Source organism: Scomber japonicus, chromosome 11, assembly GCF_027409825.1.
Source record: "Scomber japonicus isolate fScoJap1 chromosome 11, fScoJap1.pri, whole genome shotgun sequence".
In the NCBI taxonomy this organism is placed as follows: Eukaryota; Metazoa; Chordata; class Actinopteri; order Scombriformes; family Scombridae; genus Scomber; species Scomber japonicus.
Window position 1 is genome coordinate 27136564 of NC_070588.1, and position 13773 is coordinate 27150336.

Below are 13773 nucleotides of genomic sequence, written 5' to 3' on the forward strand. Positions count from 1 at the left end.
CTCCTCTCTTCTTCACAGACCTCTGTTGTATTTTCTGAGTCTCGGTGTAGGGAAGCTGACAGAGCACGCCGGCTGTGTTTACATGCACCGACAAGCTTCACATTATTACAGTCAGGAATTTCAGTAGATGAGTCAGAGATTGAGGGGATGTGATGACTCCAGATGGATTTTCCCCTCAAGGTTGGAGGCACTATTTCAGTCACTATCGTTCTGTATGGGAATGTATCTCATGCTTGAATGTGGTATTATTAGGTTGAAGCGGATCATTTATTATTATTTATATTTTAAATGTCCTATCATAGATTGACAGATTTATCTCATGGATACCAAAAAAAAAAAAAGTGAAATTAATCTTTTTTTTTCCGGGCCCGACCGATACTGGATTTTTGGGGCCGATATTAGAGGGTAAAAAATTCCTTTATAGACATATTGGCTGATAATATTATATGTACAGAATATATAAATATAAATTTTTTTTACAATGATCCCTCAAATGTAATGATATTTTACAGTTTAACAATAAAGTTTATTGTGTAAAATGGCAGTGCACTAAAACAGTAAACTTCTCTGGGAATTAAATAATTAGAATTAATTATGAATAAAAGAAATCAAATAAAACAACATGGATCAAATATACTTAAATGCTGCCTGTATAACTTATTTTTAAAAAGAAGTAAAAAATCACATACCAACACTGATATATCTGTGAAAGGTCAATATCAGCCAATAATATCGGCTACCAGATATATCGGTAGGACTCTACTTTTATCTGCCATTTTGCTATTTGCCAACAAACTGGACTAAACCCAGCGTTGTGTATGTAAACACAGCCAGTGATGCCTGTGATCTGCTCAGTTAAACCAGTCTGCCCAGTGCCTTGCTCGAGGGCATCATATCTGCGTTAGCTAAGTCAGGCTGGTGTCGCTCTGTCATTCATCCCCATCCACTTTTCTGTCAGCCGGTCCAGACATCTTTTTAAAAAAAAAGACGTCCTTCCACTTTTCTAACACCTCTTCTCCATTGCATTGCCAATTCACATCGACCAGGACGGACTGCTCCTTTAAAAAGAAGAAAAAAAAGCAAAAAAAAAAAAAAGCTTTATAATGAGAGTCGCAGTTCTCTGCAGAGTGTGTGAGTGCCACAAAGTGTGTGAGGTGTTTCCTGGATGTGTTTTTTCTTTTTTTCTGTTTGTTTGTTTTTTAATTGGAGTGATGACTGACAATCTTTGACTTGATGTCCTCCCATCTGATTTTTCTTCACGAGACTTTGCTCGTGTATTCTTTTCATTTTTGTATTTTTACTCCAAGGAGCTTCTTCTTGTCTCCTTAATGTATGATACAATTCTGTTACTCTTGAATTTATATTTATACAGATATACATATTTTTTTGTATCTTTTTTTTTCAACTCCCTCTCCCCCCCTCCCCCCCGTGCTAAAGTTCAAACATCCACGTCTACGCAGTATTATAGATGATGTAATGTGGACAGCTATCTCTTTTTTTACATTTATGTATGAACTGAGAATTTGTATAAATGCTGTCACGGTGTTTGTGTGTAAAATGTATGTATAAATTAAATTAACCAACTTTGACTCGTTTGCTTTATTTCAGTAACATTTGAAGCATGAACTGAAGAGGATGTCATTGTTTTATTATCATTTATAACATATTTTTAGGCCTGCCAAAGCTTGAGATTAAGGTCACATATTGCATTTGAATTTCTCTATCTAATCAAATCAGATATTTGGGTAACAGACACCAACTGACCTGCTCACGGGTGCCAGACTGGTACCTGATTGGCAGCGTCTGGGGCACCAGAAGCTCAAAACAAGAATTAATAGCAGCTGTTTGGCATTGGCAGAGAAGATTTGGCAAATTTTTCATGAGCACACCCCACATACTCAGCTCTGCTGCTCATCCCACAAATACATGTTCCTTAGAAATGTGGCTACATTTAAACGGGAAATAAACCGGCTTTCTAACGGTAGAAGATTTATTGCCAAGAAGCATTGTTACAACAAAGAAACACTCTACCAGACACTAATGTCCTTACTTTGTGTGCTATGTTTATATTCTGTACATAGAAAGTAAGTAATGTAAACTATTGCATCTTTTAAATAAAAAAGTACATAGTAAATTAGAATTTAAGAACATAATTCCAGATGTATAAAGATTAATTTATGTTTTGATTTTTTAAATAATATTGAGCAAACCTAAAAAAAATCTTCAACACTGGTGTGCTTAAATGTATTGTTAAATGTGGGAAATTAGATTTTGAAAAATTCATAAATTGTTAAAGTTTTAGACAATAAGTTTAAAAGACAGCAAAAGATCAATTTGTAAATACTCAAGTACTTCAAAACTATACTTATACAGTAGTAGAGTAAATGTTCACAACATGTTTGTCAGACTTTCCCCCATAACCCTGCCAGATGAACTCAAATACCACTTCATCAACACCAATGTGTTCATTTGAACATATCTTCAACTGGATGTTATCAAACTATGAAGCATGTGAAAGTGGATATGTTAGTGCAATTAAAATGTCTATGTTTAGGTCAGTTTAGTTGAGTTTGCTTACTACTACTTTGACATTTCAACCATTGATTCATTATTTTTGACTAATTCAAGCATCCAACCATTACTTTAAAGTTAACTATAACAACTGTTTATCCATTATTATTTCAATCATTTACCAATTAGCTAAGAACATACTGTTATCTATTTAAATCATTTATCCATTACATTTATTTATCTTTTTTTCACTACTTCATATAGTTACAGTATTCATACATCCATACAGTATTTCAACCATTTTGCTATGTTAACCAGTCATCTATTACTTTTATTACTCTATTACTTTTCTTCTCTGCTTTTATTTCCTCACTATTTTTCATACTATACATATTTCATAGTGTTCAGGTGTTATACTATATACTACATATTAGTATTAACTTTGATTAAATTACTCACACTACCACTCAATCCTTCCACACACCCAGCAGAATCTTTTCCTGGAGTACAAGTACCCCTAGTGGGGAATCAGTGATTTACACTGCTTTTGTAAATCCTTTTCGTGACATTTGATTTGTAGTTTCCCATCTCCACTTCACTTACATTTCCCTGTGTTACTTGTTCCACATATAGGAATAATTGGAAAAAAGTTTTCTGTATGGCCATATACACACAAACAGAAATGTACTGTAACTCTAAGTTATTCTGTGGTTCTTAACTAGAAATGTCCTGTTGCTGTTTTTGTGTTATGTTTCATATTTTAGGAGTTTGCTGAAGTGAGCAGAAGTTCAAACACAAGTCTGACAGAACAGTGAATATTATGTAATATTTAGGTCTGATGCCTGCCTCCACTGTGGATGCATAATTATTATTGTTATACATTCATATTATATATATACAATACAGTATATAATACATACTGCAGTACATTATATATAACAATTATATTATACGAATAATTATATTATTATGCATGATATTGCAATACAACCATGTATAATAATTGTATTGATTACATTATGTATATAATACTATTAATAAATCCATGTATAACAATTCTATTAATAATTATATTATAATACATAATAATATTACACTAATACTTGTGTTGATTATAATACATGTATAATACATGTATATTAGGTGGTATAATATGAGCTAATGAAGCATGTGGAACGATAGATACCACTCAGATGTAAACCCCGCGGGTCGCAGCGCTGTCCCATAATGCAGAGCGCATGGCGCGTCATTGGAGAGGGACGATGATGGCGGCGGTCGGTGCACCAGAAGTGATCGCACAGCTGGAAAGCGCTGCCAAAGTTTTAATGGTGAGAAATTCAACGTTTTTTTTCTAGCCACGGCGGTGTCGGTAAATGTACCGTACCTGTGTCTCGACTGGAGTTTGGCAGTCTGGAGACTCTGGCTGGTTTAGTAGTTTGATGTGTTGGGGTTTTACCAGAGACGCTGTCTGTGAGCGATGCGTGGCGCAGCGCCCTGTGTCTCTCCATCCCGTAGAAAGCCTCCTATCACCCCTAACATGTCAGCCTCCTCTCAGCCTAACATGTCAGCCTCCTCTCACCCTAACATGTCAGCCTCGCTTTGTTTACGTGCCTCCTCTCATGAACTAGCGGCCTGATACAAGGTCTCGCGCTTCACACTCTTTCTAACGAGGCTGCTGTAACGGCTGCGGCTCGTGTCTGTGCACGTTCAGCCGCCGACGTCACGTTAACTTGAATTAGCGCGTGTAAACAGTACTACTATCTCTGCTCTGTTGCTTTATACGCTGTTTATTCACTCTGACTGAAGCTCTATCTTATCTTATAACACCCCAAACACTCGCTTCTATCTGCTGTTTGTCCCTGTGGCTCCTCCACCATGTGCATGTCATGACTCTAGTACTGGACTCATGTGTTAGCTACAGCCTGCTCATACTCTCTGCCATGTTGCTTTCCATTATTATGGTTTAACAGTGAAGCTAAACATAGTGGACAGAGTTCCCTTCTTTGCTGACACAACAGGTGCTGTACTGTACAGACTGGACACATGTTGGTTAGCAAGCTTCTGAATGGATGTTGTTGCAGGTATCCAGGTTATCACTACAAAAAAACTTTAAAAGGTAGTTATACTATGGAGTGTAAGTCCTGTTGAATAGTATTACATTACACTGAGGCGTGTTTCTAATATTTAATCTACCCTCATTGATGTAACTGTTATAATGTGATGCAGTTGAACAGCAACATAAGCCACAGCCTCTAAAATGAACATGAAGTCATACTAACTGGGGTTGCAATTGAATTATTATTTTCACTGCCAATTAATCTACTGATTATTAGGGTGGGTATCAGTACTGAATACCTTTTTAAGGTATTGACCGAAATTAACTGATACCTATTAGTATCGAAACGTCTACTGTCATACGATTCCTGCAATCAATCCTTTTTGCACCCAGAGCTAGAAAATAAGACTGGCTGTGAGCAAGTCCATACAAATAATCAACACAAGTGCTCTTTGATTTAATGAGACATCTGAAAGTCTTAATAATTTGAAGACTTTCAAAATGCATTTGTGTAAAAATCAAATCATTTAGATGTGGAGGAGTGGTGGAATATTATGCAATGTAATGCTTCTGTTCACATGATGGGTATTGAATGAAGTACTCAACTGGTCCGTATCACTTTAAGGGCACTTGGAGTAGTAGTGGTATCATAATTCTTTTAACGATAACCAGTCCTACTGATTATTTCCATCGTATGTTCCATTGCCTGTATTCATTCTGGACATCAATGAAATCTTTTGTCTGTAAAAAGTCAGAAAATGGCAAACAGTCACAGACTCTCTCACAGATATTCAGTTTCAAATGTACAACAAACAAAAGCATCATCCCATATTTGAGAAGCAGGAACCAGCAAATGTTTATTTTTACTTAAAATGACCAAAACCATGACTGAGATAGTTGCCCATTCATTTTCTATTGATTGACTAATCATCGCTACAAGTAAGATACTGCAAGGCTGTTGTTTACACCACATTAGTTTTAGGAAGTGTGTTGAGTGTGTGCTGTGAAAAAACAAGTTATCCAAAAGTAGTAACAGAGCTGTACTGCAGGTTTCAGTCAGAGATTATTACAGCTCACAGTCTGACAATTACATCGTGCTGATGTAATACTGAAAAGACCAACACTCACAATTCATAGATAATTCATGATCATCTCCAAATGGGTTGATGTATGTACACCATCATAATACAGTTGCATTGTAGCCTGTAGAAGTGATGAGTTCATCTGGATTCATCACACACTCAAAGATATCTCATCATCTTGTGGCTTCTTTCTGTTTTTCTCTTCTCATTACTTGTTGCATGTGTATACTTGTTCCTGTTGGCAGTTAATGACTGAATTAATAATCCTAATTTAAGCCTTTACTTAAACCAGGATTAATTAATTTTCTTCCCAGTTGGTGATAATGCAGCAAGCTGTTAATTTGTTATGATGAACATATTAGCATATAAACTCATCCAGCAGACACAGAGCTGTGCTTTTGGCTGAAGAGCAGTTCAGTTTCAGGTCTATATTTTAATTCTAGGGCTTTACTGGCATATTTTTGCATGATTAACAGCTAAAGAACTTTTTATTTATCTCATTTCTGCTCTCTATGCAGACCCTCAGGTCAGTCTCTTTCTGAAACACGCCGTTTTAGCCCCTGTCTCTTTAAGGACCTTCAATGAGCCCACTCTGTTCTGATTGGTCAGCTTCCAGAAGCTGCTTGGTGAAACAAACTATAGTAGTGGTATTTTGATGCTTTTTATGATGGGATGGGAATTGAGAACTTGGTCCTGTTTAGAACCGGTTCCAAATTGTCCAAACCTCAGGAATTGTATGCCTCCGAGTTTATCGATGGTGTGTGGTGTTAACAGAAAGGAGAATGAGGACTGATCTGTGAGGTCAGTGCACCTTCAGACTGTCTACACAGTGCGACACACTAAAGCTATCTTCAGCTATCTTTACGTTTATCTTCACAAACTGCAGTGGTTGCAAGCATGTTTTGATTTAATGACTAAATAACTAACTGTGAACTTTCTATGTGGTCAGCTATTGTTAACGTTAGCAGAGCAGAGCAGTGAACTCCAGCAGTAAAAAATGAGACCGGCTGAACAACCCCCCCCCTTCTCATACAGACAGGAGACTGTAAGATGCTTTCAAATGAATTAATTCAGTTCACTTTTGGCTGCAGACCATCTATCTACTTATGAAAACCTGTGTAGGCCAACTTTTTTCCACAGAGAGAATAAATCATATCGATAAGCGGAATCGATGATGACCTTGATATCAATCAAATCTTGTCATTTCCCATCCCTATTTCTTATTCAAAATGTTGACTTCTCAAATACATCTATACGTGGTTAAGCTGAAATCTGAAATATGAGAGTGTACAACACAAACAACACATGGAAAACAACCTGAACAACCAAGACTACAGAAATGACAACTGTTTACATGATGAGCTGACATCAGCTTGTTGGCAAGGTAGAAAAAAAGGTTGCAAACGGTGCATTTAGGGCATGCTGAAGCCCTGACTTTTGACTTTCACAATGCATTTCTAGATACATTCATCTCAAGTTTTTGAACTTTGATTCATGTTTATCAACAATATCAGACATCATCACAGTTTATACATTTAAAAAATCACAAAAAGCAGAATGTGTGTGTGTGTGTGTGTGTGTGTGTGTGTGTGTGTGTGTGTGTGTGTGTGTGTGTGTGTGTGTGTGTGTGTGTGTGTGTGTGTGTGTGTGTGTGTGTGTGTGTGTGTGTGTGTGTGTGTGTGTGTGTGTGTGTGTGTGTGTGTGTGTGTGTGTGTGTGTGTGTGTGTGTGTGTGTGTGTGTGTGTGTGTGGTGAATTTACCTGAATATTGTCACTGGGTCAGATATGAGTGATGAGACTGAACCTGAGCAGTAATAAGCGGGGCTAATAAATTCTCCATAGAGACAGAGATAGAAGACCATTATTTCTGGGTTCGGCACTTAAAATGTCTAATTTCACATTATATAATTTCACATTATATAAACTGCCCCCCCCCCCCCCCCCCAAAACACTGTTAATATGAAAATAATTGCCATTGTCATTGAATGTTATTTGTTATTCACATCTGAATCCTGCAGGCTGATATTCTAGTATGACCCGGTCTTGGTGTGTTGTGTGGCTGCCATCTCCATCATGGTAGTGTGTGTGTGTGTGTGTGTGTGTGTCTGGGGGGGGGGTGCGTGCCCTCTCAGATAGAAGGGTCTTTCTTCCCTCCTCTGCTCTCAGCCGCAGAGCTGCTTTTACTGCAATTAGGCCTGGAATGTGACTTTCCTGCTGAGCCGTATCATGGCGACACTCCTCAATAAAAGTCAGCGAGTGCGTGTCGAGCTTCGCCACTTTTTATTCGTAGGATATTTGGATACGTAATGCCTCTCGTTATCCAGGCGTTCCTGTCATTAACCGTCTTGTTCGTATTTCATCCGTGAAGCACAAACAACATCCCAGTGCGTGATAGTGATGATCCTATCAGGTTTAATGAACTCTATCCTCTGACTGAATGTTCACTGCACACTCACTGTACATACTGTACACACTCTAATTTTAGCAAACCACTCGTAGTGTTACTTATCCTCCTTTTTCCCCGTGTGATTCAGCTGCATGATCTTTCAATTTACCAATCAGTGCTCAGGATGTTTTGGTGTCAGTTCAGCAGCAGTATTGTTTAGATTTCTTGAAATGGAAAGATAAGGAGTAAAAATGAATTTGCATCATACTGGGAAAACTGGGTCAAATATGTCACGCCCCATAGGCTAGATTTTATTTTCACAAACCAGTGGCTATAATGTATGAGAAAGATCACTCCCTACCGGTACAGAGTTTTTTATTTAATTTAGTTGTTGTTGTTATTATGGTTGTTAGTTTTTGATTTTTGCATTATTTCCGCATTGAAGACAGACGACAGATGTAAGAAGTATGCTCACACGATGTATATGCTGGGAATGTCTGACTCTAAATGTCAATAAAAAATAAATTAAGAAAAAATTAAAAATGAATTTGCATTACTTCCTTTTCATATGTAAAAAATCTAAACCTATGCCTTATACATACACCGTTCTCATTATATGTTTGTACATTTCAAAGCACTGAGGTAACATGTGACTGAAGTAGCCTATTCCAACACAGAAAATCTCTAAAATCACAAATACAAACTTGAATTTGAATCCAGAAGTTTTGGCCCTCCAGTATTTTGTAAATCCTTGTGTATAAATGGTAATATTTGTGTGTTTGTTTTCCAGGCACCGCCGTCCATGGTCAGCACAGAACAGAGGCAGCATGCTGAACACGTATTCCTCTCCTTCAGGAAGTCCAAATCCCCTTTTGCCATCTGCAAGCACATCTTGGGTAACAACTGGCATATTTAGCCTGTTCAACATTTTGTAACCTTGATTTAACCAATTGGCAGCTGCAGAGATTAGGTTTGCCCAGGGACACATTTGCAGTTTTTCAATGAGAGAAAATGTCTTCTTTTTTTTTCTTCCATTCCCTGCTAGTGTTTCTATCCAATCTAGGCTTCAGACACTGATCATAATCATTCTCCTGTTAAGAGTACAGACAGAATATATGTTTCATGTGGGTTGTTGGTTATTGTCTGTACTCTAGGAGTGGAGATGGACAGTGTACAATCTAATATTAGATGTTAATATTCATTAGGCTTCTAGTACTAAGTTGAGGTGAATTGACATAACAGTCCTCTTAACTGCTATGTCAGTCTATCATAGCAGATACTAGATCAGATACATTTCTATTTGAACCAGTGCAATCGTCTAAACTGGCCAAAGAAACACTGCTTGTGCATCACTCTTGTAACTCCAAGCTGAAGCATGTTTTGAGGCTTTCATTTAATGCCGTTTGTTTTTTCATGTAAAACACAAACTGACAGACACAAGGCGAGGCAAATGTATTTGTATAGCACATTTCAACATAAGATACTCAGAGTGCTTTACATGAAACATAAAGTCAAGACAGGATACAAAAGCAACACATGGGGAAAAAAAATATTTAGATATATTTAAAGTGTTAAATTGGAAATGTTAAAGTAGAGTAAGACAGATAAACAGTGCAGTGTGAGATATTAAAATTTAAATAATGATTTAATAAAAAATAATATTATAAGTCCTCAGCAGTGATTTATATATACAAATAAATACATTGCCATATTCAGATTATTAAAAACTATCATGTGAATACCTTAACAACACTGTCAATCACATGAATGGATTCTTCCATCGTTCTTCACAGGATGCTTTCAGTCTCAGTTTACAGTACAGAGCAGCTCTCTGGCTGTTTTGGCAGTACTCAGAGCTCAACACACAATGACTGAACTTTTGTGCTTAAACTGAAGTAAAAAGACTAGAGGTGTAAAGATGTGCTCCGTCAGGTCACGGTTATGTGTGTAAAGCATTAGTGAAATGCCAGCGAGCTGATGTGAGGGCTTCTCAGGCAGCTGCACTGATTAAAATAGAAGCGTATCTGCTCTGCGTGGACTACTGAATAATGTAGCTGAAATGTTTACTGTGGATGCGCTATGTAATTACATTAATTACAGCTCAGATGCAGTATTTTATTTCTCTCTAGGATTTCACAGTGGCACTTTTTGATTTTGCGTAATGTTGTGATTTTGTGCGTGTGCCTAAAAGGTCCTGAAGAAAAGAACATTGTTAGAACATTAGTGGTGAGAGAACTAGGTTCAAATATGGTCCAGGCTTTTTAAAAATTTCGACACTGTTTATTGGGAGGGGGGGGGGGCATTGTGCATGTGAAATCATATTTTTAATGTTCTTTTTTATTATTACTTTGAATTAATTTAAAAATAAACTTTATTTATACATCCTTTTTTTTGTGTAGTATCTGAAGGAAGATGTCATAATTCCCTTTAAGTGATATCAGCTGATGTGCTGTTATTGACACAAATCTATTCTGGTTGGATAGTCCCAATGATGTGATGTACCTGTGTAATACACCTCATTAGTTAACGATTAGATAACAGTTATTGTTATGAGGTGATTTATATTTGGATGTGCATGAGCCTTGTGTTTACATTGTTATCTACTGCAGATTTTAAGCGGAACATAAATGATTTGACGTCATCTAAAAAGAGGAAAATACTTGCCAGATTTGGCCCTTTTATAAATTTTATAATAAAAATTGTATTTCTTTTTGTTTTTCATTTTTCAAAACAATATTGCAAAGTGCTTTCCATATAATAAAACATAGAAAGAGCAAAAGTTACAGTTATGACAAGGACAAAACAAGCAGATTAAGACCATAAAACAGATAAAATATAGAATAAAGAAGAGGGGATATAGAAGGGATGGGGATGAAGAATACATTCAGTAAAACTATAAGACCAGTATATAAAGTGAGTCTTTTAGAAGAGATTTTGCTTGCCAGAGATGCTCAGGCAGCAACTTCCACGTCTGAGGAGCCTGGACTGAAAAGATCCCGGCTCCTTCACTGTTTGCCCACAACTGGAATATATTTAAACCTCAGCAACACATCCTTCTTGTTACAACTGATATGCCAAGAAATTGAGCTTTTACACATCCTGTTAGTTAAGCAAGTCTTCACTTTGTTTGAAAAAAAACATAAGATGAAGAGAATGTTGGTAGACAAGCGAGACAAACTAAACTGAATCCTCACCCCAATGATCACTTTTGCATTGTGGTAACTTTTTGAACAGTTTTGTACTATTCCATTAATGTTCCTCCTCTCCCTCTCCCTCTCCAGAGACCAGTAAGGTGGACTATGTGCTGTTCCAGGCAGCCACAGCCATCATGGAGGCCGTGGTGCGGGAGTGGATCTTGTTGGAGAAGACCAGCATCGAGTCACTTCGGGCATTCCTCCTCACTTACGTCTTACAGAGACCAAAGTAAGAAAGAATGAATGATAATAAAGCCTGTGTGAGTCTTTACACAGGTATTAATTTAATTATGTATGACCTGTATGAGTGGCTGGATTCACAGGAGCATCAATAGATCCTTCTCCTATGTTACACATTATGCTGTTTCTTCATGTGTCTACTGGTATAAACAGCAGAGAAGAAGAGCACACACTGATCTGTGGTGGGTTTTATAAGTAACAGAAAGCCAAAGTCTCTGACCCGCTGCAACGACAGGTTACAAAAACTGCGTTCAACAGGCGAGCTGGAAGGATTTCTGTTTACTTCTTTTTGATTACAGCGTGAACAAAACACACAAAAACGCAATAAAGTGACCTCTGCCACGCGATACAAGCCAAGGATAACACCCTGCAGCTGCGATCGCACCCTCAGACACAACACTCCTATTTCACTTTGTTTTTCTTACTGCTCTCAGTCTCTGTGTTGGCCAGCATTCAGAGTCCTTGAGTAGGAATCCAAAGCTCATATCTTTTGCACTCAGCTGTAAGCATCGGATTTTTAAATGACAAACCTGTGTTTCCACCAGCCTGCAGAAGTATGTCCGCGAGCAGATCCTGTTGGCCGTGGCGGTCATCGTGAAGCGGGGCTCTCTAGATAAATCCATCAACTGTAAAAGCATCTTTCTGGAGGTGGGACAGCTCCTCAGCAGCGGGAACCCCACAGTGGTGAGAAAGTCACATCTGAATTCTAGTAGTAGCTTTTTAGTCTTCATTTCCTTTAATTGTTAGTTACAGTAAATAAATATTATATCATCAAAGTATCGACCACAGTGTCAAAGCACAGGATCTTTGTATATGTAGTTCTTACATTAAGATGAAAAGGCAACACAATCAAATGACAGTTTGTTCAGTTTTGACTTCACAATGATCACTCGAGTGTTTGCATTCAAAATAACCTTCAACAAACCAGCTTTTGCAAAAGGAAATCATCACTCTATGAATTGACATCCACTGTTGCTAAAATCCCTGCATGCATTCCTTTAATTGATACATAATAACATTGATTGAAAAAAGGTGTGTGTCTTGTGATACAGACTGAATAGTGAGATTATCAGGAAGTAAATAAGATTTATTTTCTACTTTCCATAATCAGTGTTTGCTGTTGTGTCAAACACACGTGTAAGTTTAGCTTCAAAGAGGTGGAGAGTGATACAATTAGATTACTATTAGAAGTGTGACACTTTAATTGATCACTTAATCAAACTTCATTTATATAGCACTGCTTCACAATTGATTGACACATTTATAGTAAGACAGAACAAGTATAGACCAAAAAAACACAAAGAAAAGGAATAAAAATGATGAAAGAACAAATTACAAAGAAAAAAAAAAAATTAGAATCTGAATCTGTTTTATTTACAAAGTATGCAGCATACACAGGATGTGCCCACAAACATAACATATAAGGATAAAAGCAGAATAAAAGTAAGCTAATAATAAATGATAAACAATATTAAAATTAAAAATGCAGTTTGTCCCTATTACAGTAAATTGTCTACTCAGGCTTCTTCTCAGACAGTTGCAAATAAATGGCAGAGCCTGTACAGTGTATGCCAGACACTTTTAAACCATGAGATGCATGATGCTTGATGAAAAACAGTGTTAAAGCTTTTACTGTCTTTATCATATTTGTGCTCTGGAGTCTGGCTCAGATTACAGAGAACTCAGTGTGAAAATATCAAATAAGCATCAAGTATAACACAGCTCTTTTCTATACTGATGCACTCAAATCAGTTTTGTGTGTTCAGTACATTGAGTTAAAGTGCATAACATATTTTTAGTAGCTGGTGATGTGAACTGTGAGTCTGAATATACATGAAGTAGGTCCAGGCGATATGCACACTATCAAACATCACTATTTTTGACCAAATACCTCAATATCAACATATAATATGGATAATATTATAGGGATGACTATCAGTGCTTTCACAAACATATTTACACAATAACATTTTTGATAAGTAATCGTCAGTAATAAGGATATAATGACTAAGAAGACAGAAGACTAGAGAGTTAGAACATTTTAGTGAGTTCAGAAAGTTTCATCATTTTACTTTAATGCATCCTTTAAAACCAGGGAAAGACAGCACTTATGACATCATGATATTATAATATCCAAAATCCAAAAGATGATATCTAGCCTCATATTATGATGTTGATATATTAATATATTGCCCCTGTATTATAACACAAATTGGAATTCTCTTCTTTATCCAGTAGGTGGCACTACTTCATTAGGTTGTTGCCCAAACCAAACCTCAAACCAGATGAGGTTAACTGAGTCCTC

The 13773-nt window shown here is 36.9% G+C and overlaps 1 protein-coding gene across 1 annotated transcript in view; it reads left to right on the forward strand.

Annotated features, from left to right (window-relative positions):
- Positions 1 to 3749: 3749 nt before the first annotated feature.
- The window catches only part of xpo4 (exportin 4), a 64386-nt gene continuing 54362 nt past the window's right edge, over positions 3750 to 13773 (forward strand). The window contains exons 1-4 of the mRNA XM_053328898.1: positions 3750 to 3839; positions 8825 to 8930; positions 11316 to 11457; positions 12014 to 12152. Of these exons, the coding sequence (XP_053184873.1) occupies positions 3750 to 3839; positions 8825 to 8930; positions 11316 to 11457; positions 12014 to 12152 (477 nt within the window). The remainder of the gene's footprint in view (positions 3840 to 8824; positions 8931 to 11315; positions 11458 to 12013; positions 12153 to 13773) is intronic.